Genomic DNA, 25,455 nt, shown 5'->3' with positions numbered 1-25,455 from the left:
TTTTTATTATAAAGAGGCCCAGAGTGGTACTTTTATTATTATAAGAAGGCCCAGAGGGGCACTATTATTATTATAAGGAGGCCCAAGAAGGAGGTATTAATATTATAAAGGGACCTAAGTGGGCTCCCTCATAAATGTGTATCATTGGTAGTAGTAAATTTGGATTTTCTCCAATGGTAGACAGGGTCATATTTGTAATAGAGATCCCGATCTTTGGAGGTGGATGTGGGAGAGTAACATGGGTCTGTGTGCTTCATATGCCAGGGCTGTATGCAGTCCCAGTCTGACCCTGCTCCCAGTAAAGATGCTTCTTTTAGCACCGTAATCTGAATTTCTATTGATAATAAACGCTTACATTTTTATTGTGTATAACACATATAAATAATTTATCTTACAATATAAAAATACCATAACTGATTGTAAAAGTAAAGCACCCATGGCCCTTTCCACCACACTTGCATCCGGTACTATTGATGCTGAGCCTATATTGTTGCCTTCTTAAGAGTTGCTAGACAACTTCCTTATAAAGTGAGATGCCCCTTTAAGATTAGAACACAAGGTTATATTATGACATCACAATTAAACATCAGAACTTATACAAGTGTTTGCACTCCAATCATCACTTTGATACCCTGGTGTCATTGTTGTGTGTGATAAGCTGCATAGCTAGTCATATTCTGATTGCGATTTGATTTGCTATTTCATTGGATTTACTTGAAATGTCTGGAATTCCTCCAGACAGACTTCAGGTGTTAGCACTACTCCAGGGCATTCTTACCACCTATGACCCTGACTTTGTGCTACCACTACCCGATGGCGTCCTCAGCTTCACTTACCGGCTGGTTATGAAGCTAGTGAGAGATTGCCTGACCAAATACCACCAAGGTCGAATAAGCTCAGAATATCTTGAGCATTTACAGGAGAACATTTGGACATTAGTACAACAGGTAAGTAGCAGACAATCTGTACAAATCATAGAAAAATAATAATAATAGAATACAAGTTTAAGGTTAACCTCTACCAAATACCCAGATAAGAATAGTTGGAGAGCCGAAGTAGGGTATAAAGTCTGCATAACAAGGGAGAGGGTGGGATATAAAGGGTTAGTAGAATAATAGAAGTAGAGGTAGGAAGGTTGTGGACACAGGGTGGGGGGATGTGTGGGATTGGATTGGTTAACCCTTTAAGGACCACAGATTTTTCTGTTTTTCCGCTTTCGCTTTGACATAGACGTGTATGGGCTTGTTTTATTGAGGGAGGAGTTGTAAAAAAAAATCTCAAGTGAGATGATCTGGTGCTTTGTGTTGCTTTAGTCAGAGACCCATAATGTTTTTATTTTTCTGTCGATGGGGCTAAGGAAAGGTTTGTTTTTTTGTACACATGTTTTTATTAATACAAACTTTCTGTACATATGATGCTTTGATTTCTCATAATAGCATTTTTTTGGACGTGAGGTCAGAAAACAATTTTTATTTTTTTGTTTATTGATCACGTTAATTAATTCCAGATCTTAATAGTATTTTTTAGTGCATTTTGTCCTTTCTTTATTTTTAATGGTGAAAAAGAGGGGTGATTTAAACTTTTATATTTTTTAGATTTATATTTTATTTTTAAGACTTTTTTATTATAGTATTGCAGTACGTAGTGAAAATCTTATACTCCTAGAAGCTCTGCCTTCGGCCACGTTCACACGTTCAGTATATGGTCAGTATTTTACATCAGTATTTGTAAGCCTAAACCAGGAGTGGGTGATAAATACAGAAGTGGGGACGTGTTTCTATTATACTTCTCCTCTGATTGTTCCACTCCTAGTTGTGGCTTGCAAATACTGATGTAAAATACTGATCAAATACTGAAGGTGTGAACGTGGCCTTAGGCTGAGCTTCACAGGAGGACCAAAATTACAGTGACAGGGGTCTTCAGTAGACCCCCAGCTGTCACAGTAACTGGTTCCCTTTGATCACGTTGTAGAGGCCAGATAAACACTCTGAGCGCTCGGAAACCGGTGCGCACCATATAAATGCTGCTGTTAGATATTGACTGCGCCATTTAAATGGTTAATAGAAAAACATCGTCTGCCAGAACTCAGCGCCGTCCGCGGCTGTTAGAGACAGATGCCGCCATATAATATAGCTGTATATGCCGTGTGATTATGAAGCTCCGCTCCGGAGCCCCCTCCACTTGTGAGAACCCCCAAGGACGTACATAACTCATACATTTATGGGAAGGAGTTATGGAGCTAGGTGCAGGGGGGCAATAAAAGAGAAGGTTGGGGAGATTCCTCCACTTTGCAGTGTCACGTTTCTGCATCCAACCAGCCCTTATACATATATATATGGAGGGATGGGGAGGAAAGAAGTGACTTTGGCTACATCTCAATGTAACCAGTGGACTTATGTCTTGTGCAAATAGAGGTAATAATGTGAGATATTAATACCTTGTGCCGGTGCGGTGCTTGTAGGGTCTAAATCTTAATTAGGTGTTGGATTTCTTCTGGTCTAGCCCGATTAGATATGTATACTGTATATACTGTACTATATATATGATGACGAGGTCGTCATTGTTGCAGTCACCGTGTGTTTGGAGTAGTACAGATAATAAAGGCTGCTGTGGCCACAGGTCCTAAGCCGCCACGTGTGTTATTTATATACACTGGGTATGGAGGGAGGACGTGGAGATATAATGGTTTACTGGCGACCGGTTCCTCATCAGGTGTCATGTAGTCCTTGTAGTGCAGATAGTGGAGTAACATGGTGATATAAATGGCCTCCTCCATTCTGCACGTTCTCTAATGATTTTCCTTTCTTGTTTATTCTCATTTCTATAGGCTGAAGACAAATCCCAAAGTGGAGAATTGGCCTTTATTAAACAACTGGCCCAAAATGTCCTGCTTGTACTGGAGTACCCGGCCTACTCACTGGAGCGTCTGGTAAGGATCCACCATCTTCTATATCTCATGTCCTTGTTGTCTGATCTTCTCCAGATTACCGTCATATAGCAGAAGGTCAGATGCGTGAGGTTAGAGGCCTCCCTGTCCGCTCCAGGCAGACATAGGACCTTTTATGGCCGCTTGTCTCTGCGGCTCCATCACCTGTGATGGTAGTCTGTACTCAGCGGTGCAGAGTTTGTTTTTCCACCTCTGTCTCGCTCGATCATCTCAATCTTCCTTCTGGTAAATTCTGCAGTTCTGATAGAAGATATTAGAAAACAGTGGAAGATACAAGTCCCTTATATACAGTATGAATGTGGATTTACTGGAGGGAGCGGCCGCGTATAGTCCGTCCAATACTGAAATTATCATGTAAATCCAGTATTAGTCCATCCTGCCTTGTGGTAATTTAGTGTTTGTGAAATGTTATATTAATTGTATATATTATATCCATCAGAAAACATCAGAAGGAGACTCCGAAGAGGGGAAAAACCTAAATATCGCTGACCCCGAGACCAGTCAGCCGGGGCTAAACCCTGATCTGATGGAAGGTAAGCCGATCATCTAATATTCTACATTCTAATATCAAGTTATAGAGAACGGCAGAGAATATGGAGATTTACTCTTCGTCCTCTCTATGAGGCCACTGACGGCTCATAAGCCCCCTATAGACTATAGTGGAGGGGCTCATGTAATTCTACTCCTCTCCTCTGGGCTCGTCTCAGCTCAAAAATGTAAAAATATGCTCATAGATCCCCTCATATCATTGTTGTGACTGGATCAGATCCTGAGCAATTACACATTTATAGTACAGTATATATACAGTCATGGCCAAAAGTGTTAGCACACTTGAAGTTGTTCTGGAAAATTAAGTATTTCACCCAGAAAATTATTACAATTACACCAGTTTTGTTAAACACATGTTTATTTTATTTGTGTGTATTGGAACAACACAAAAACACAGGGGGGGGAGGCAAATTGGACATAATTTCACACAAAACCCCAAAAATGGGCCAGACAAAATTGTTGGCACCTTTAAAAAAAAAAGCTAAGCTACTTTCCCCCGTGTTTGTCTACCTTGTTGTCTTTAGTCGTTAGTGGGGATCGACTAGTGCTCACCCCCTTCCCTATACAGGGCAAAACGCTAGGGAATTATGGGGTTTAGGTTCGCGTGCAGCGATTGGTGAGGAACCAATATAGGGTCTATAAGGGAGACAGGGTGATTGTAGATCAGCCTAGGGGGTCTCCACTCCCCTTTTCCTAGTGTCTGGGCTCCCTTCCCCCATCCCTTGTGTGACAGTTACAAGTCCATCTCCAGAGATCTTGATGTTCCTTTGTTCACGGTGCACAACATAAATCAAGAAGTTTACAACCCATGGCACTGTAGATAATCTCCCTGGACGTGGACAGCAGAGGAAAATTGATGAAAGGTTGTAACACAGGATAGTCCAGATGGTGGATAAGCAGCCCCAATCAAGTTCCAAAGGAAATTCAAGCTGTCCTGCAGGCACAGGGTGCATCAGTGTCAGATAGAACAATTTTCCTCGACATTTGAATGACATGAAACGCTATGGTAGGAGGCCCTGGAAGACCCCACTGCTGACACCGAGACCTAAAAAAAGCTAGACTGCAGTTTGCCAAAATGTATGTGGGTAAGCCAAAATCCTTCTGTGAAAGCGTCTTGTGGACAGATGAGACCAAGACAGAGCTGTTTGGTAAAACACATCATTCTACTGTTTAACCTAGAACAGAGTGAGGCCCAAAAAGAGAAGTACACAGTACCACAGTCAAATATGGTGGAGGTTAAAAGTTGTTTTGGGGTTATTTTGCTGCCCATGGCACCGGGTGCCTTGACTGTGTGCAAGACATCATGAAATCAGAAGATTACCAAAGGATTTTGAGTCGCAATGTAGTGCCCAGTGTCAGAAAACTGGGTTTGGGTCTTTCAGCAGAACAATGATCCAAAACATTCTTCAAGAAGCACCCAAAAATGGATGGAAACAAACCGCTGGAGAGTTCTGAAGTGGCCAGCAATAAGTCACAATCTAAATCCCATTGAACACCTGTGGAGAGATCTTAAAATTGCTGTTGGGAGAAGACACCCTTCAAATATGAGAGACCTGGAGTAGTTTGCACAAGAAGAGTGATCCAAAATTCCATTTGGCGTAAGAAGCTTGTTGATGGTTATAGGAAGCGATTGATTGCAGTAATTTATTCCAAAGGGGATGTAAACAAATATTAAGTTGAGCGTGCCCACAATTTTGTCTGGACCATTTTTGGGATTTTGTGTGAAATGATGTCCAATTTGCCTGTTTCTTTCTCAGCTTTTTGTGTTGTTCCAATACACACTGTGGGGTAGCGCTATCGATAATGTTGAGGGGCACTCACTTCACCGGGTCAATTATAGCACACATGCAACGCTTGCTGGTAATCTACAGTCCAGCAGTTTATTACACATCATAAACTGCTTATAACATAGTCCATCTCAGTGGCTCGCAGGCATGTTACACATGTAATATCCTAGAGCCTTTTCAGTGGCAGATATGCCCACTTTGCTCCAGATACAGCCTTCAGCAAGGTAACAATATCAATGTCTATATCAAGCAGCGTTTTTACCTTTGCCAGGTCTAGCAGCTTCTATAAGCTCTGTTCTGCCACAGCTGTGGTTTAAGGCTCCCCAGACATGGTCTCCAGGCCACATGCCTTCCAGGGCCAACGGTGTCTCAGACACAGGGACCTGGCCTCTTGCCTTCCAAGGCTAACGGTGTCCCAGACACAGGGATCAGGCCTCTTGCCTTCCACCCTGTCTTAAAACTACCAGGATTTATATATCCTTCTGTGCGAACAGGACCTGTGATGATGTCACAGTCATGTGATCACTCACCTGAAGGGGAGGTACGTGGTCAGCCAGAACACACCCCCTGGACATATTAGCAATGCAGCAAGCCGCTGCATTACAACACAAAGGAAATAAAAATGTGTATAACAAAACGTGTAACTGCAATTATTTTCTGGGAGAAATACCATAAGGCGCACCTAGATTTTAGAGGAGGAAAATAGAAAAAAAAATGTGGTCATGATGCACTGTTAAGAGGTCTGCTGCTGACACAATTATAGGGGTAATGTCCCCCAATTCTGTTAATATCCCCCATCCTGGTATATATGGCCCCCTCCTTGCTGTTATACGTGGCCCTCATCCCCATCCTGATATGCATGGCACCCCTCATCCCCATCCTGGTATGCATGGCACTCAATCCCTCATCCTGGTATGCATGGAACCCCAATCCCCCATCCTGGTATGCATGGCACCCCAATCCACCATCCTGGTATGCATGGCACCCCTTGATCCCCATCCTGGTATGTAAGGCACACCTCAACCTGGTATGCATGACATCCCTCATCCTGGTATGCATGGCACTCCTCATCCTGGTATGCATGGCCCCCCTCATCTCTCTTCCTGGTATGTATGGCACCCTCCATCCCTCTTCCTGGTATGTATGGTACCCCTCATCCTGTTATGCATGGCCCCCCTCATCCCTCTTCCTGGTATGTATGGCACCCTTCATCAATCTTCCTGGTATGTATAGTACCCCTTATCCCTCATCCTGATATGCACGGCACCCCTGATCCCCATCCTGGTATGCATGGCACCCTTTGATCCCCATCCTGGTATGATCCCCATCCTGGTATGCAAGGCACCCCTCAACCCTCTTCCTGATATGCTTGCCACCCCTCCATCCTGGTATGCTTGGCACCCCGTGATCCCCATCACGCTGCACACACCAAAATAAACAATTATACTCACCTGCTCTCTCCTCCAGCGCTGCGCCCATTCTGCTGCCGACACTCTCACTGTGTGAGCCGCACATGGCATCCCTGCCATGAACCCTCACACAGTGAAATGCTGTGCCGGAATAGTCACTGCTTCCCATGCTGGGGCTGTGTGCGTGGGGAGCAGTGACCATTCACTCTCTTCAATAGCGCACACAATGTAGTCGCAGCGTGGCTCCTGCTTTGCTCGGCGGTCTGTGTGCCCACTATTAAAGACCATGAATATTCACTACAACCCATGGGAGTGGATTGTAGTGAATATTCATGGGCTTTAATAGCGGGCACACATGACTGTCGAGCACAGCAGGAGCCGCGCTGCAGGTACAGTGTGCGCTATTAAGGAAAATGAATATTCATTGCTCTCCATGCCCATGGGCGTGGGGATCAGTGAATATTCATTTTCTTTAGCCGCAGGCACAGCGTAGGCTGTAGCAGGCGGCTGCTGCCTCCTGTGCGTCACTCATCCCGCGCTGCCACTCCCCCCTCAGCCCCCACCACCCTAAGCCATAGTGTATATAAACAGACTATATTCGGACTATAAGAAGCACCCCCCACTTTCCTGCAAAATTTTGAAGGAAAAAAGTGTGTCTTATAGTTCGAAAAATATGGTACTTCATTTTCTGGAACAATTTCAAGGGTGCCAACACTTTCGGCTGTATATGACTGTATATAGATATGCCATAATTGTATACAGTGTGTGCAGAATATCCATATACCTAGTATTATTCCATGTACAGGGGTCTCGTCATTTCCTTCATTACATGGATGTGTTATATAGTAAGTGCTAATATAGAGTAATATATGACATCTCTTCATTATTTTATCATTATTTTAGGAAAAACTGAGCCGGAAGATTCTGATGGTGGAATATGTGAGACACCAGAGATCATCCAGGAATCTGCCAGTGTAAGTATCAGAGGGACGTCTGTAGATCATCAGATGACGGGTGTGAGTTACACATCCCATATTTTACCCCATATGATAATTGGATAGCACGGTTCTTCATGTAGATCAGACCTATTGTGTGTGATGATGCATTATTATTATTCTGCCTCCTCTGTGTGATGTCCCTTATCCTCTTCTGCGGTACAATAATATATGTGTATGGGGGATATCCCCCTATAATATAATAGTGTCTGTGGAGGGTCCAGCTTGTATCACGTCCTCTACATCTGCTGCAGTATAATCAGTAGGGACTTCATGTAGAAGTGAGACCTTCCTGCATCTGGGGCTTTTATTCTCCTGCGGTTTCTATGTCTTATTTTCATCTCTTATTCCTTTCTAGGCCTTGATCAGATCATTAAACCCATTGAGACTTCCTTGTAAGAACGACTATAAACTGATCAAACTAATCAACTTTGGAGGTTATGGGTGAGCTTTATTTTGGTATAATATTTATATCCCAGGGCTCCTTATGACGATGCCTATATCTCTGTGTCCTGCCCATGTAATGTTCCCATATACAGTACAGACCAAAAGTTTGGACACACCTTCTTATTTAAAGGCTTTTCTGTATGCCAGATGACCTGGCCTCCACAGTCACCAGACCTGAACCCAATCGAGATGGTTTGGGGTGAGCTGGACCGCAGAGTGAAGGCAAAAGGGCCAACAAGTGCTAAGCATCTCTGGGAACTCCTTCGAAATTGTTGTAAGACCATTTCCGGTGACTACCTCTTGAAGCTCATCAAGAGAATGCCAAGAGTGTGCAAAACAGTCATCAAAGCAAAAGGTGGCTACTTTGAAAAACCTAGAATATAAGACATATTTTCTGTTGTTTCACACTTTTTTGTTAAGTATATAATTCCACATGTGTTAATTCATAGTTTTGATGCCTTCAGTGTGAATGTACAATTTTCATAGTCATGAAAATACAGAAAAATCTTTAAATGAGAAGGTGTGTCCAAACTTTTGGTCTGTACTGTATAAATTATATGAGTCCACATCACTGTCCACATCTGTCACTATTCAGGTCATGATAGGTGATCATTTATGGAGTGTTATTTTATGTAATTCTAAACATGGATTTCTAGTGACGGCCGAACATCTAGTATTAACCATTAGTGCAGAAGATCATTAGATGAGGTCTACATACACATTGTTAGTATGAATTCAAAATAAATCATGGATTTTCCTCCTCTCCAGGGCCGTCCATTTAGCTCGTCATAAAGAGACAAACCAAGTATGTGCTATGAAGTTAATGGACAAGCAGAACCTGAAAGAGCCAAGGAGACTAGAACGAGCCTTTCTGGAGAGGGACATCTCAATCTTTGCTGATTGTCCCTTTGTGGCCTCCATGTTCTGCTCCTTTCCTACAAAACGTCATCTGTGTATGGTCATGGAGTATTTACCAGGTAGGACACATCCATTGTATCTGTATCCAGCTCATGTCTGCTAATCGTAGCACCTTATATACCCAGAATGTGCCCACATGGACGGGTACATGTCCTCACTGCATTTACTATAAGTTATCTGTTAACAAGATGCCTGAAAAACCATTGATCTCGGTGACCGTCTCCCCTGTATGTCCTCACTGAGCACTGCAGCAATATCCACTATGGATAAAAGGAAGATTTGTCTTTATTTGAACAGTTTTTATAGATGGGAACTTTCACAAAGATATAAATTAGAGGCTTGTAGATGAGGCCCCGCTCTGTTTCATATAGGGTCACTCTGCAGTGTACAATATATCTTAATGTATGAGATCATGCCCTAATGTCTCCGCTTATTTCTCATTCACCCTCATCATGTGTAATTTACATTGTAACAAACCCTCACCGATCATATTTGCTTTCTCATGTAGGAGGAGACTGTGGCAGACTTTTAAAGGAGAGGGGTGCTTTACCTACCTCCCTGGCCCGTATGTACATTGCGGAAACTATTCTTGCGGTGGAATACCTGCACAGCTATGGTGTGGTGCACAGAGACCTGAAGCCTGAGAAGTAAGTGACCCTTGTAGTACAATACAGGGAAAGAAAGTTAGTTTGCTATATAGTCTGTGGGTTATTACTTGGGGCTGACACCATCTTTTCTTTCACAGCCTCCTGATAACATCAAGAGGACATATTAAAGTCATTGATTTTGGGCTTTCAAAACTTGGCCTCATGAGACCAACATCAAACCTCTACAAAGCTCCAATTGAGGACATCACCAGGGAGTTCCGTGACAATGAGGTTGGTTTTACTTACAGGATCTTGTACTTCACAAATCTCACCTCTTTCTCCTTCTCTGACAATTTCTCATCTAGAAAACGTTTTCACTGATGTTATTTGTCACAATTATATTTATTGATCATCATCTCATTCTTCTTTTGGTTTCCAGGTTGTTGGTACCACTAGTTACATGGCTCCAGAAGTCATCTTAATGAGAGGATATGGAAGGCCAGTTGACTGGTGGTCAGTAGGGATCATCCTATATCAATTTATTTGTGGATTTTTACCATTTCATGGAGCTTCAAGAAGGGAGATTTTTCTCAGTGTCATCAGAGGTATGTAAAATAATCTGAATGCTATGTGATGTCATAGTTATTTGTTTTGATTTTTTTTTCTGTGATTTAGTTCCTAACTTTGTTAAGGAAAGTGGTTTATATGAAAATAAATGAAGAGGTTTTATTTCCTGTATTATTTGCTCTTTATATGACAGGTGACATAACTTGGAGATATATTAGATACTTTCCTACACGCGATGCTCGAAACATCATCACTGGACTGCTCCAAAAAAATCCAGCACAAAGACTTGGGACAGGTAATAATATAATAGTATTATTAATGACTTATTACGCCTCTCTGACCAGACAAATGATCATGTCCATGGGGACCAGCAGTACTTTACCTACTTCCTGTACATTTACTTTATGTCGGCTCCATTACATCTTCAGTTTAGATTAACATAAACTATACAGATATGGAGCAGTTTCTCTGACTATGACTGTATCACTTTCTTTCTTGTCTACCTTTTCCAGGAGGAGCAAATCAGATCAAAATTCATCCATTCCTAAGCTGCTTAAATTTTGACAACCTTCCAAGTCAGAAGGCCTTGTTCTATCCTGATCTAACGTCAGATGAGGACACCTGCTGCTTTAACAGTAAGTAAAATGATACATCATCTGCAGAAAACTGCTGTGTGTCTTGTCTTTCATTTTATGTAGTACCCATCATTATTAGTGATAACATGGTGACTGTCTGACCCTGGTCTTATGCTAATAATCTTTTATAACACTTGTATTTTGTAGCTAGCTTTAAGGAATACCAACATATGGATTCAGCTGAGGGGGACACAAGTGAGGACAATGATTGGCCAGAAGTCCAAAATTTTGTATCATCTTCTCAAAAGTTTTCTAAAGTAAGTATGTGGCCAATACAATGTATAAAAGCTATAATTAGAAAATAAAATAAAAAATGTATCTATTTTATATTTCTCCGTTTGTTTTAGCTATATGCTAAGAATACCGAGATGATGAACCAAGAAGAAGACCCTATGTCATCATCAGAGTGTTCCCTAGAGAACAGCGAAAAAAGCTCAGACGTGTAAGTAGATTATTATCATTATTATGAGATTTAGTCTTGATATATGTCAGATCCAAATACAAGACACAAGTAACATATATTCAAATCCAGCATCCACCTCCCCATGATTGCTGATCTCTGTGGGTCTGGCTTGTGATAACACTGCAGTAACAGCTGATCAATGTGACCAGCCATTCATTTCCAGTTCACTACGGCCAATATTACTAGTTAGACTACCGTTCTTGATGGTAGAATGGGGTCCTGAGCAGGGTGTGCACTTCATGGTGTCCTAATTGGCCTTACAGACAGATGTTCTTCTGTTTTTCTATTGCTTTTACTTGTAATTTATTTGTCTTTCTTCTACCAAACAGGCAGAGAGAGTCTTCATCTTCCAAAACCGATGGTGACAATCAGTGTTTCCCTGATAAAACCAGCGAATCATCCTCGTTCTCAGTGTCAGGTATGTACAGGTTTATAAGCCATCCTATTATAGCCTATAATACAAAAGTGTAATGTGAATCTGCACATGAAGGCTGAGAAAATTATTTACTATATTTCTGCTGCCCCCCTGAGTATTCTGTTTTTGCTTTGTTAAAATCCATACATATGATTGTAGAGTTATGGGCATTTTTTATTTAATGCTAACTTTTATGGTCGTTGCCAAGGGGGCGTGGCTCACAGAATTATCTGGGGGCGTGTCTTCAGGCTGCTCTTCAATATTACCCATTAATGTATCTCCTTCATTAGTTTCAAATATTATATAAAATAGTCATATTCATTCATATTTGATCAATACTTTTATTAAGTCACAGCAGACAGAAAAGTGATAAAAAAATCTTCATTATGCCCATAAAAACATTTAAAACCCTTTCGGGCAATGTGGTATACATATATAGCCTAAGGCACATAGATTAGACCATTAACATCACATATTGACAATATTTAAACACAAAATCTTTCTAATATTGTAGATTAGATTGTGTACACCATAATGTTCTGTGCACTATTAAGTCAATAAATATATATCATGGTAAAGATTAGCTTATTATATTTAGTAAAGCATTACACAATCAATTAACAGATATATACCAAGGTAAAAGTTAGCTTATTATATCCAATAGAGCATTGCATGATCAATCATATGGGTTGCCACATTGTCTTGTACCCCAATGCAGTGCTATATTAAACATTTATATACCTTAGTAAACAGTTAATATATTATATTCAAATAGATCATTATATTACCAACCATGTGCCATATTAAAGGCTACCACATTGTCCAGCACCCCAACGCGCGTGTCGCGTATATTGCTTCCTCAGGGGGTATTGAAGCATAGTGCCAGCAGATTATAAAGTAGCCCAACTTTTTAATGGGCCAAAGGGTCTGGCAAATCACCAGTCCCACACAACAATGTTGCCTAATAAGGCATAATTACTATTAGTACCTGTCCAATATCACCGGTGTGTGTTGTGGCGCGCTCCCATCGCCCATAATGCGTCACCTACCGCGGTCGGCGTTCCGGAAGTTCCACCGCGCATGCGCGTGTGTTGAAACCTCTAATTGGACGCCGAGCGCTGGGGGCGAGGACAGTATGACGCGGCGGGGGCGCGCACCACCATAGATAGTCTACCACCATTTTGCAAATGGGCAAAATTTGCCCTTAGCTATTCACATCTTGCCTTCTAGCCCAACATTATGCAATTTCCACAGAAAAGATCCACAATATCTATTTTAATCATTTAAATGTGGTATGTCTTATATATCTATTATTAAATCTTGTCTTCTAAAGATGTCTTTTTCTCTTTTTCATATCTTTTACTTTGTTTTCTCTTTCCTTTTTGTTCTTCTTTATTTTGTGCACTTGTCTTTTATATGAAATTAGATTTTCCTCCATATTCAGGTAGTGCATATCATGTCAAGCTCTAATTTAAAACAGATAGATTTTAAGGACAGGTATAAGGTTATCCATATATTTACATTGTCTTACATTATTGCTCAAGTCATATTATTAGCCCATTATATTCCTCTACTTAATATTTGCAATATTTAGCCTGCAATATATAATCATATAGATACCACATAGATCAATCCATCAGTACAATCAATATTTTATAATATCTTATACCATACTTATATTTCTCATACATGTACAAAACATATTTGTATTACACATATATATCAGTAATCCTCATTTTCGATCATAGTAGCAACAATGTCATAAGTCACAAAAATGAAACAAAGCTTGTCAAGTCATTTAACCCTTTGGGCTTAATCGTGTTCAGAATAGTTATCCATTTGGTCTCTCTTTGTTCAAGCATTTTCTTAAGGTTTCCCCCTGTCGCTCCCAGATTAATTTTATCAATACCCCTGAAGCGTAATAGTCTCCAGTTGCCATTATGACATTCCTTGAAATGCTTTGGTATATTTTTTAAAAAAACAATTTCCTCAGGTTTATCACATTTTTTCGCATTTTTTATATCTTTGATATGCTCCAAAATCCTTACTCTGAATTCTCGAGATGTTAGTCCTATGTAAATTAGATCACATGGGCAGATTGCCCAGTACATTATTCCTGTGGACCGACAGTTAATGAATTCAGAGATTTTAAATATCTTCTTTTTTGTGGAATCAAAAAATTCCTTTGTCCTATCAATCTGGGGGCAAGCCCCACATGAACCGAAAGAAAAGCATCCCTGTCTATAGGTAATATTGGCAGTGAATATATTTTGCGGTTTTGGGGGGATGTAATGACTTCTCACCAAAATATCTGTTAATGTTTTTGATCGTTTTGGGGTTATTGAGGGTTTTTTTGAAATAAATTGGTTTAGTGTAGGATCGGATAGAAGAATAGGCCAGTATTTATTAATAATCCCATACATTTCCCTCCATTGACCATGATAAGGGGTAATGAATCTCACATTTTGATCTTGCTTTTTAATTTTAGGTTTTAAAAGTTCATTTCTGCTAGTCATTTTAGCTCTTTGATATCCCCTCAGGATGACATCATTTCTGTAACTGCGGGCATCGAATCTCCTTGTCAAGTCTATTGCTTGTTTTTCGAACAAAGCATCAGTTGAGCAGATGCGTTGAGCCCTGAGGAACTGACCAGTCGGTATAGATCTAATGACCTGAGGAGGATGAGACGATTTGGCATTAAGAATAGCATTCACAGCCGTGTTTTTCCTATAGATATCCGTGGATAGCCTGCCGTTTTCCTCCCTTTTAATTTTCAAATCTAGAAAGTCAATTTCCTCAGAGCTCGAGGCATATGTCAACTTGATATTATACATATTGATGTTTAAGTCCTGGAGAAATTTCTCCAAGACTGTTTCCTCACCTTGCCATATGATGAAAAGATCATCTATGAATCTCACCCACATTTGGACTGCACCATTTTCTGCTGCTGGGAAAATAATGTTATGCTCCCAGTATCCAAGAAAGAGGCACGCATAAGCGGGCGCACAAGACGCCCCCATTGCAGTGCCTCTCTCCTGTAGATACATTCGATCTTTAAATAGGAAGAAATTATGTTTTAACACAAAATCAAGCAATTGTAAAATTAATACAGTCAAATGGGGATCCAGGTGTGTAGATTTTAGAAAGAATTCTACTGCTTTCAGTCCATCCTCATGTCTAATTGAGGTATAAAGAGACTCGATGTCCGCAGTCACCATGATGACATCCTGATCTAAGGAGAGATCCTGTAATCTTATCAGCAGATCTGTGGAGTCCCTAATGTAAGATGGTAAGTTTTGCATAAGGGGTTTTAAATAATAATCCAAAAATTTGCAAATTGGTTCACAAAGACTAATGTTGCCCGAGACAATAGGTCTGCCTGGAGGGTCAGCAATGTCTTTGTGAATTTTGGGTAAGAAGTATAGGGTGGGTATTACTGGGTTTGAAACAACAAGACCATCATATATTGATTTAGGGATGATATTTTTTTGTAAAGCTGTATCCAAAATTATCATCAGTTCTTTACTAAAAGATGCTATTGGATTTTTTTCCAGTTTCCTGTAACATATTTTATTGTTCAACTGTCTATTAGCCTCCCTTTCATATTTAATCGTCGGCCAAATGACAATATTTCCTCCCTTGTCCGCTCTTTTTATTACTATGTCCGTCATATTTCTTAATTCATAAAGTGCAGTTCTCTGACCCAAACTTAAATTGTCATGTGTACGTTTATTCGGTAGATGTCTCAGCTCCTCAGTGACTAATTTTGTAAACATCTCAATCACTGGACAGGCGGACAAGGGAGGACACATTGTTGATTTTTTCTTAATGAATGGTGGGAACTTAGGATCATCCCCAATACCCCCATTTTGCTCATCAAGAAGTGATTCAAGTATATGAACTGCTTCTCTTTCTTCGGTCGACGCCTCCCTGAGGAAAGCGTCGTCCGATTTGGAGAAGTGTTTTTTAAGAAGTAATTTACGACTGAATAGATTTATGTCCTTAATTGCCGTGAATTGATCATAGTTTGAGACAGGGGAAAAGGTTAACCCCTTACTCAAAACTTCGATCTGTTCATTTGTTAGTATTTTATCCGATAAATTAATTACCTTTAGCTCGTCTTTTTCAATTGTTCCCTCCACGGCGCTCCTGTCTTTTTTTTGGCGCTGGTAAAATTTCTGGTTTCCATTCGTCTTCCTTTTTCTGGACCTGGATCGTCCTCTGTGGCTGAACGTTTGACTAAAAAACGAACCGCAGAGTTGCTTTCATTAGAAGAGATAGAGTCATTTCTAGATATTGATCGTGCTCGAAAATTCCTATGACCTTGATGCCATTTAAACACTCTGTCCTTTTGATAATCTGTAATATCACGCTGATATTTCTTCATTTTAAGATTTTTAATATCTGTCTCCCATTTTCCATACTCGTTGCTTAATTCCTTCTCAAATATTTCTAAGGCTTCCTTTGAGGATTTAGATCTCAGTTCTTTTTGAGCGTCCTCTATTTCAATTTCAAGATTTTCTATTAATTTCTTATCTAAGCCGATTAGGAGCTCTATCATAGTACGGGAGCAAAGTTTACATGCATCTTCCCATCTTTTTATAAAAATATCATCTTCCACTGAAAATGCTGGATATACCTGAACACGTAAGCCTCTAGGTGTAATGTCTTTGCTTAAATATTGTTCAAGTGTAGCTTTATTCCACCAAGCTTTTGTTCGTTTATAGAGTAGTTTCTTTAAATTTGTTTCCAACTCATGACATTGTTGCATAGGAGGATCCGATCCCATGCGGTATTCATTACCAAACATTTCCACCAGCTGTGTAGCCCAGTTTGCATCGCGACTGCGAAAGTCCATATTGGATCCTGAATCCACACAAAACACAGAGGTAATTAGAAAAATATGGATATATAGGTCCATTGAATATATTATAAGGAGTTACCCACAAAAATCAATACCCATTAATGTATCTCCTTCATTAGTTTCAAATATTATATAAAATAGTCATATTCATTCATATTTGATCAATACTTTTATTAAGTCACAGCAGACAGAAAAGTGATAAAAAAATCTTCATTATGCCCATAAAAACATTTAAAACCCTTTCGGGCAATGTGGTATACATATATAGCCTAAGGCACATAGATTAGACCATTAACATCACATATTGACAATATTTAAACACAAAATCTTTCTAATATTGTAGATTAGATTGTGTACACCATAATGTTCTGTGCACTATTAAGTCAATAAATATATATCATGGTAAAGATTAGCTAATTATATTTAGTAAAGCATTACACAATCAATTAACAGATATATACCAAGGTAAAAGTTAGCTTATTATATCCAATAGAGCATTGCATGATCAATCATATGGGTTGCCACATTGTCTTGTACCCCAATGCAGTGCTATATTAAACATTTATATACCTTAGTAAACAGTTAATATATTATATTCAAATAGATCATTATATTACCAACCATGTGCCATTTTAAAGGCTACCACATTGTCCAGCACCCCAACGCGCGTGTCGCGTATATTGCTTCCTCAGGGGGTATTGAAGCATAGTGCCAGCAGATTATAAAGTAGCCCAACTTTTTAATGGGCCAAAGGGTCTGGCAAATCACCAGTCCCACACAACAATGTTGCCTAATAAGGCATAATTACTATTAGTACCTGTCCAATATCACCGGTGTGTGTTGTGGCGCGCTCCCATCGCCCATAATGCGTCACCTACCGCGGTCGGCGTTCCGGAAGTTCCACCGCGCATGCGCGCGTCTTGAAACCTCTAATTGGACGCCGAGCGCTGGGGGCGAGGACAGTATGACGCGGGCGTGTCTTCAGGCTGCTCTTCAATATTAAACTGTGAGCCACGACCTCATGGTACAGACGATTACAATTAGCACTAAATAAAATGGCCCATATGTCTGGAACTGTATGTGGGATTTTAACAAATCTAAAAGCAGAATACTCAGGGAATAAGCAGAAATAAAGTAAGAGTGGATCCTGGACTCTTTTTACCTGGTGACTCTTTAAAGTTACACTGTGGCTTGCTGAATGTAATGTCATGTTAATAAGGGGACATATTCCCTTTGGGAGACCCCACATGGCGGCACACAGAAAACCTACAGGTGCATATTAATACGTTTACATAACTCTATAAAGATACAAAGGAGTTTATAATCAACATCTTTTTCTGATTTTTTGATTAGACTTTCCAGTTCAGAAAAGAAGTAAATCTGAACTAAAAGTGAGGAAACAAGAAAAAACAGAGAAAGTAGAAGAGGGGGAATGTAGGCGAGGTAAGTGTGACAATAAGCTCCATGTTGTATGATGTCAGTGAGAAGGATTCATGTGGAGCAGATGTTATCTGTCAGTGGTGGGATTGTCACATGTATGATGGCTGACACTGATCCCGTACCTCTGTATGGAGAAGATTCCCCTCCCGTCCTCCCACAGAGACACCACAGTAGTATCCTCTAATATAGAGTTACATTATTAACATTAGTTTTATATCTTTTCTCATAGGTTCTCTCTTCCGCCGGATGATATCATCCTGCCGGCGTGGATTGTCCAGGGCTGCTCGCGCTGTCAGACAAAGCTGCATTTTTGCACCTTGTCGTCATCGGTGAACCCTAAACATCTCAAGGACAGAAAACCCCCATCTAGCCCCCTGAAGAACGTGCAGCATGTCCACCAACAATGCTGTACCTTTATGGAAGGAGATGTACATCTACCTGATGCCTTCTGACCTGCAAGAAACATCTGCAAAAATCGAAGGCTCATCCAAGAACATCTCTTCATCCTTTCCATCAATGATTAATTCTAAAATATAAATGAATAAAAACATGAAATTGATTAATGTATTTTTGACTCTAATTGAATAATAGTGCCAGTAATGAAATATCAATACGATACATGTCATAAATGTCTGATGGGTTAGACACCAAATAGGATGTGGCCTCACTTTCATGTGCACAGAGTGATCGTTAACATCATCGTCCCCCGAGTGGCAGCCATAGACGGACAGGATCTAGGCGTCAGACCTTGCCCACAACCACATTATGTTCACACCCAAACTGACACTTGGAGTGTGCTGCTGTGCTCCTCTAGTGTGAGTGCGCAAGTGCAGACAAGTGAGCTGATGTTAGACTGTGCTCGCTCTTACCAACGGATCAGTGTCAAGACAAGGGACTGGCTTTAAAGGGAACCTGTCACCAGGTTTTCCACAAATAAAGTACAACCACCACCTATAAGCCCTATGTTACAGCATTCTGGTATGCTGTCTGTATGTCCCCAATTTTCTATGCATGGCACAAAAAATAGTTTCTATTATACCCACAGACGTCTACTTCCGGTCCGATGGTTGTCTCTGGTCTTGATCCAATGCCTCCTCTCTTCTTATGACCGCTGTCCTACTTCCCTGCTTCATGTGGATGACATGTCCTATATCGTCTTCACTGTGTTCCCCATCGCGCCTCTGCACAGACGCACTTCTCACTTCCCTGCCGAGGGCAGAGCAAAGTTTGGTAGTGCGCATGCTGTAGCCTTACCTATGTTTCATCAGTGGTCTTTTGCCTTTCCTGGCTCATGCACACTACACGCATCTGTGACACCCCAGGTGTCTGGTTGCCACAGTGATAGAGATGTTATGTCTGAGAGCAGGTGGGAGGTCCTTTGGTCAGGGATCCTGTGCATGCCACACCTCCTGCCCAGTCTTGGGAGGGGAAGAACTTCCCCTATATAAACCCGGGGCTGAAGCAGGGTGAGGAGTCAAGGAGAGTAGAGACAAGAAACAGTCATAGGAAGAAACAGCTGGAGCTCAGTGGGAGCAATACTACTACGAGTCAGGGGCTGGCAGCTGCAGAGCTCGCCCTGACTGAGAAGCTTTCTTACCGGACCCGGCGTCCGAGGCTGTGGGGACTAACTCTTACCCAGCAGCAGAAGCCGACCGGCAGGGGATTTCAGGTCCTCAGGCCCAGAAACCCGAAGGCACGGTCACACGTGTGGGACCAGTACCGCCATCGTGGAGCGGAAGCCAATAGAAGGCCCCGAGTCACCGGCCATACGGGTGAGCACCACACGGTACACTCAGGGACGTGGGCTACTTATATCCGCTTCTAGCAAGGTAGCCAGAAGAGTACAGTCAGTTTGGGAGGCCTACAACTCCGCCTGGCCAGGGGAGATCCCATCTGCTCAAGGACTGACCAGGCCCCGTTCGCTAGCAAGTACTCCGGGAGGGTCTATCGTTGTTACCAGTAAAGACCCTGAATTACACCGCACCGTCTCTGAGTGGTTCCTGCGACCCCCATCTTCCACGTCGGCTGCCCTGAGGCCATACCCCTCCCGTTGGGGGTTATACTATCACGCTGCACAATTCTACACCGGCCTCAGCGGTCTGCCCTGCAGCGGCAGCTCCATAGCTGCAAATCAACGGGTGGCGTAGTCGACACTCAAATAACATCTATCAAGACTGCCACACACTGAGTCTGACCCCCTGGGCACGGACCGGGTCCCCGCCACTCGGAGACTACAACCCTCATCTGATCCGGTTCCGGGTAAGCCCCCGTGCGCGAGACGCTGCGCGACACAGCAGGCCCAGGGGCGCGTCAATTTTGGCGTAGTCGGCAGGATTTAGTGCCCGCAACCACCGGGTACTGCGTGCCTGAAAAGCAAAGACTGTTCAAACTTACCAGTGGTGAGGTTTCCCGCCATCCGGCGCCATCTTCTGCCTTCTTCCCGCCATCCGCGAAGTTTTCCCGCCATCCGGCGCCATCTTCGGCCTTCTTCCCGCCATCCGTGGAGTTTTCCCGCCATTGGACGCCATCTTGAGGACGCCGCGAGGGAAGAAGAGGGGCGTGGACTTCGAAAGCGCGCGAGAACTGAAGCCCCGCCTCACGTCCGGACGTTGCGTAAGGTCCTGGAAGGAGCCCAGCAGACGCCGACGTCACCGGAGCGCGACGGAAGGTCCTCAACCCTGACGATCTACTGCGGAGCCGCGGCCTACGGAACAGGATCATCGCAAGGTAGGCCACGGTCCACTAGGGGGGAGGAAGATGTCGGATACGGAGGAGAGCTTCACTGCCTCAACCCCCGCCAGCGCCACCGCTGCTGCAGTTATGCCCTTCACCATGCCCTATATCCCGGGAGCAGCTTGGCTACCCCAGTACTCAGGGGAGTCACATACCCTGCATGACTTTAGAGAAAAGCTGGATAGCCTCTTCCAGGTGTACCCCCTCACAGAAGAGCAAAAAGTGAGCATCCTGGTGGCCCAACTAACCGGGGCAGCTAAAAGGGAAGTAAAATCCTGGCCACCTGGGAGGAAGACTGTCGCAGGGATACTAACCCGGCTGAAGGATACCTTTGATACCCGCACCTCAGCCGAGATTAAGCTTAGATTCTACGGGTGCAAGCAGCGAGCGCATGAGAGTATAAGGGACTATGCACTAAACCTACAAGAGGCCCTGAGGGCCATTAAGCAGACCGACCCTGATGGAGTGGGAAACGAGGACAGGCTGTTGACTGAACAATTTATAGAGGGACTGTATTGTAATGCCCACCGAACCCAGTTGCGGGCGATGGCCTTACAGGATCCCCATCTGGGCTTTGCACAGTTCAAGGACAGAGCCATCCGGGTGCTCCGAGAACCGGCACCGGGTGGCGTTATGACCCACAGGCGCCCAGCTATTACTTACCACCAGGAGGCGGCGCCCTTGTCGGCAGGGCCTGTGGGAGCTGATGCGCAGGCTTTGGACAATGACCCGGCTCCAGACCTACACCATCAGGTCCAAGAGCTAGCTAAGAGCGTTGCTGCGCTAACCCGAACTGTGCAGTCTTTACAGGTTTCCACCCCAGGGAAGATCCAGCTGGCATCCGGACCGGAGGACATCCCGTGGCGTCGACCAAGGAGGACCCCACCGGCCAGAGGAAGACCCAGCGACCGATACAACGAGGACGGACAACCCATCTGCCGCCGCTGCAATCAACCCGGACATAAAGCAAGGTACTGTTCTTTAAACGGGCACAACCTGGGGTAGAGGGCCAACCCCCAGGAAAAAGATCACCAGGCCCATCGAACTGGCGCGACAGATATGTGGGAGGACGTCCAGTCTTGCCTGTGGTACTGGATGGCATTCCCATGAGTGCCCTACTGGACGCTGGGTCACAGGTCACCACCATCCCGTACGTGCTCTTTAAGCAGTACTGGAATGACTCGGATATTACCCGCTACCCTGACGACGACTTGAGTATCATCGCCAGCAATGGCCAGCCCGTGCCACAGATCGGATTTAAAGAGGTGACCATCAAAATCGGTAGAGTCGAACTGGCAGCACAGGGACTGATCATTGTAGATATTGACAAACATGAGAGTCACCCAAAAATAACTCTAGGAACTAATGTAATTGAAAATTGTCTTGCAGAGGTGATTTTCTTTTTACAGCAGGTTGCCAAGAACGCCAGCTCCGGCGAGCAGCGGGTGCTCCAGAAAGAGATCCGGGCACTGATGCGACGGCAACAGGTGGAACTCTCCGGCGGTGAGATTGGTAGCGTAAGAATGTGTGACCCTTTTCCTATTGCCATGCCCCCAAAAAGTGAAATGATGATTTGGTGCCGGGCAGCTATTGGTCTGAGAGGTAGGGATTACCAGGCAATGGTAGAACCAGTTTACTCAGACAGTAGGCCCACCATTTTGACAGCACGGGGGGTGGTTGATGTACGCCATGGGAGGGTGCCCGTTCGCATAATAAATATCGGGGAGAGGGAAGTGTACCTGCCCCGGTATGCCACGCTAGCCAAGTTATATACCATTAACCAAAATTCTATACAATCTGTGGAACCCTTGCCTCCATCTCACCCGGAGGAAGGTAACGGCTCTAAGAAAAACATGGAGGACTGGTGTCAGCAACTACATCTGGGTACTGACTCCACTCCCTCACACCAGAAACAAGGAGTCTATCGGGTGGTTCAGGAGTACGAGACAGTGTTCAGTAAACACCCGTTAGACTTCGGGCGAGTCAAGGGGGTAGAACACCACATCCCCACGGGAGACCATCCTCCCATAAAAGAGAGGTATCGACCCGTACCCCCTGCCCACTACCAACACGCCAAGGGGATGCTTAGAGACATGAAGGAGGCTGGGGTGATCAGGGATAGCTGTAGCCCCTGGGCAGCTCCACTAGTCTTAGTAAGAAAAAAAGACAACACCATGAGGATGTGTGTAGATTACCGGAAAATCAACCGTATCACACACAAGGATGCGTACCCCTTACCAAGGATAGAGGAGTCATTGGCTGCTTTAAGATCTGCTAACTTCTTCTCTACCTTGGATCTCACTAGCGTGTACTGGCAGGTTCCTGTAGCAGAGGCGGACCGGGAGAAGACTGCATTCACCACCCCGATGGGACTTAGCGAGTTCACCTGCATGCCGTTCGGACTCTGCAACGCACCAGGAACCTTCCAACGACTAATGGAGTGTTGTCTGGGCCACAGAAACTTCGAGACGGTCCTGTTGTACCTGGACGATGTCATCGTATATTCCAAGACGTATGAGGACCATCTGAAACACCTGGCGGAAGTGTTCGAAGCTCTGGCGAGTTACGGCCTAAAGGTGAAACCCTCCAAGTGTCACCTCCTGAAACCAAAGGTGCAGTACCTGGGACACGTGGTGAGCGCTGACGGAGTGGCTCCCGACCCTGATAAGATCACCGCAATTAAGGAATGGCCAAGCCCCTCCAGCGTAAAAGAAGTGCGGCAGTTCCTCGGGTTGGTAGGCTACTACCGAAGGTTTATTCCCGGTTTCACCAAAAAGGCAGCACCTATGCAGGACCTCCTGATAGGCCAGTCCCGGAAGGCCAAGAACCAGAAGCCGCCCTTCAAATGGGAGGAGCTGGAAGAAGAGTCCTTCCGCCAGCTGAAGATGGCCCTCACGGGGGACGAAATCCTGGCGTACCCGGATTATAGCCAGCCCTTTATCCTCTACACCGACGCCAGTAACATCGGGCTAGGAGCCGTACTGTCCCAGATCCAGCAGGGGAAGGAACGAGTAATCGCCTACGCCAGCCGAAAACTGCGACCCACCGAAAGGAACCCCGAGAATTACAGCTCATTTAAGCTAGAGTTCCTGGCCGTAGTATGGGCAGTCACCGAGGGCTTTAAGCATTACCTCGCTTCTTCCCGGTTCACCGTGTACACGGATAACAACCCGTTGACACACCTGGACACGGCAAGACTCGGTGCCCTGGAGCAGAGGTGGATGGCCCGTCTGTCCAACTACGAGTTCACAATCAAATACCGGGCCGGACGCTCCAATACCAACGCGGATGCCCTGTCCAGGATGCCCAACCTGCCGGACGAAGGAGAAGATCCGGAGGGACTGGAAGAAGTTGAACTCCCTGCGTTCCACCGTCATGGGACTATCCAGTATTCCCACCGGGTAAGGAGTAAGCAGGCTGCTACGTTGAACCCCTTACCTCACTACAACTGGGCGGAAACGCAAGACAGCGACCCTGCCGTCCGACTGGTGAAGGAGATGCTGACTCGCCCGGAGGCTTGCCTTGAACCAGACGCTTCGGAGGAAGCCAAACAACTATGGGCAGAGAAGAGTCGACTGTTCCTTTACAAGGGGAAGTTGTGCCGCAGAATGGTTAACTCCCGGACGCATGAACTACTCTGGCAAGTAGTGGTGCCACGAAGAGACGCAGCCATGGTGATGGAGGCATACCACGACGGAGCTGGACACTTCGGGTGGAAGAAGCTGGAGTTCCTGCTGCGCGGGCGGTTCCACTGGGTAGGCATGAGGGGAACCATTGAGAAGTGGTGCAGAGACTGTGGCCCGTGCAACCTGAGAAGGAAGGACCGTGCCAGGCAGAAGACTCCCCTGCAGTCCATCGTCACCCGGCAACCGTTGGAACTGGTAGCCTTGGATCATGTAAAACTGACCCCAAGCAGAAGTGGCTACGTCTACGCGTTAACCATAGTGGATCATTACTCCCGGTTCTTGGTTGTCGTCCCCGTCAAGGACTTAACGGCTCAAACAGCAGCTAGAGCCTTCCAGCAGCACTTTTGCCGTCCACACGGGTACCCGGACCAAGTGCTGACGGACCAGGGACCTGCCTTTGAAGCGGAGGTCTTCCAGGAATTCTGCAATCTGTATGGCTGCCGGAAGATAAGGACGACACCCTACCATCCGCAAACTAATGGACTTTGTGAGAAAATGAACCAGGTGGTAATGGATCTTTTAAAAACGTTGCCCCTGGAAGAACGCAGTCTGTGGCCTGAGAAGTTGACCGATCTGGTGGACCTATACAACCACATCCCGGTAGGTTCCACCAACTGTACCCCGGCTTACCTAATGAGGGCAAGACCTGGTAAGTTACCTGTTGACCTGGAAATGGGAGTCCTGACACCCGAGGACACTTCACCAGAAACAGACTGGGACACAGAGAGGCAGCAGCAGTACCGGAGAGTACAGGAGAGCGTGGAGCGAAGTCTCTGTCAGGCTAGGGAAAGACAAGAGAAAACCTACAACCAGTATGCTCCCGCTGTTCCCCTGGTACCCGGAGAGCAGGTCTTGAAGAGGAAGAGACGGCTCCACAAGTTGGACGACCAGTGGGAAAAGGACCCGTACACCGTACTGCCCTCAAGCCACGAGAACCCGAAGGTTTGTACCATCAGTAAAGACGGAGGGGAAACCACAGCTATTGTATCCCGGGACCACCTGAAGAAGTGTCC

At 44.2% G+C, this 25,455-nt stretch overlaps 1 protein-coding gene across 4 annotated transcripts in view; it reads right to left on the bottom strand.

Annotated features, from left to right (window-relative positions):
- Nucleotides 1-12,086: 12,086 nt before the first annotated feature.
- LOC141258950 (uncharacterized) overlaps nucleotides 12,087-25,455 on the bottom strand; it is a 203,018-nt gene continuing 189,649 nt past the window's right edge. The window contains exons 2-5 of one of the 4 annotated variants that reach the window (XR_012318350.1): nucleotides 18,462-18,549; nucleotides 16,359-16,585; nucleotides 15,829-15,958; nucleotides 12,104-13,185 (exon numbers count right to left, since the gene is read on the bottom strand). Coding sequence is in view for 2 of the 4 variants with exons in the window: in XM_073674258.1 (XP_073530359.1) it covers nucleotides 15,831-16,585; nucleotides 18,462-18,537 (831 nt within the window). In the remaining 2 variants the exon portion in view is untranslated. Of the gene's footprint in view, nucleotides 13,186-15,828; nucleotides 16,586-18,435; nucleotides 18,550-25,455 lie in introns of all 4 variants that reach the window. The other 3 variants (XM_073674258.1, XM_073674259.1, XR_012318351.1) reach the window with 3 other exon arrangements.

Source organism: Phyllobates terribilis, unplaced genomic scaffold (assembly GCF_046119375.1).
Source record: "Phyllobates terribilis strain yellow unplaced genomic scaffold, ASM4611937v1 Scaffold_3__8_contigs__length_932513732, whole genome shotgun sequence".
NCBI classification, from domain to species: Eukaryota; Metazoa; Chordata; class Amphibia; order Anura; family Dendrobatidae; genus Phyllobates; species Phyllobates terribilis.
The sequence above is the reverse complement of the archived record's forward strand: the minus strand, read 5'-3'. Positions and strand labels throughout refer to the sequence as shown.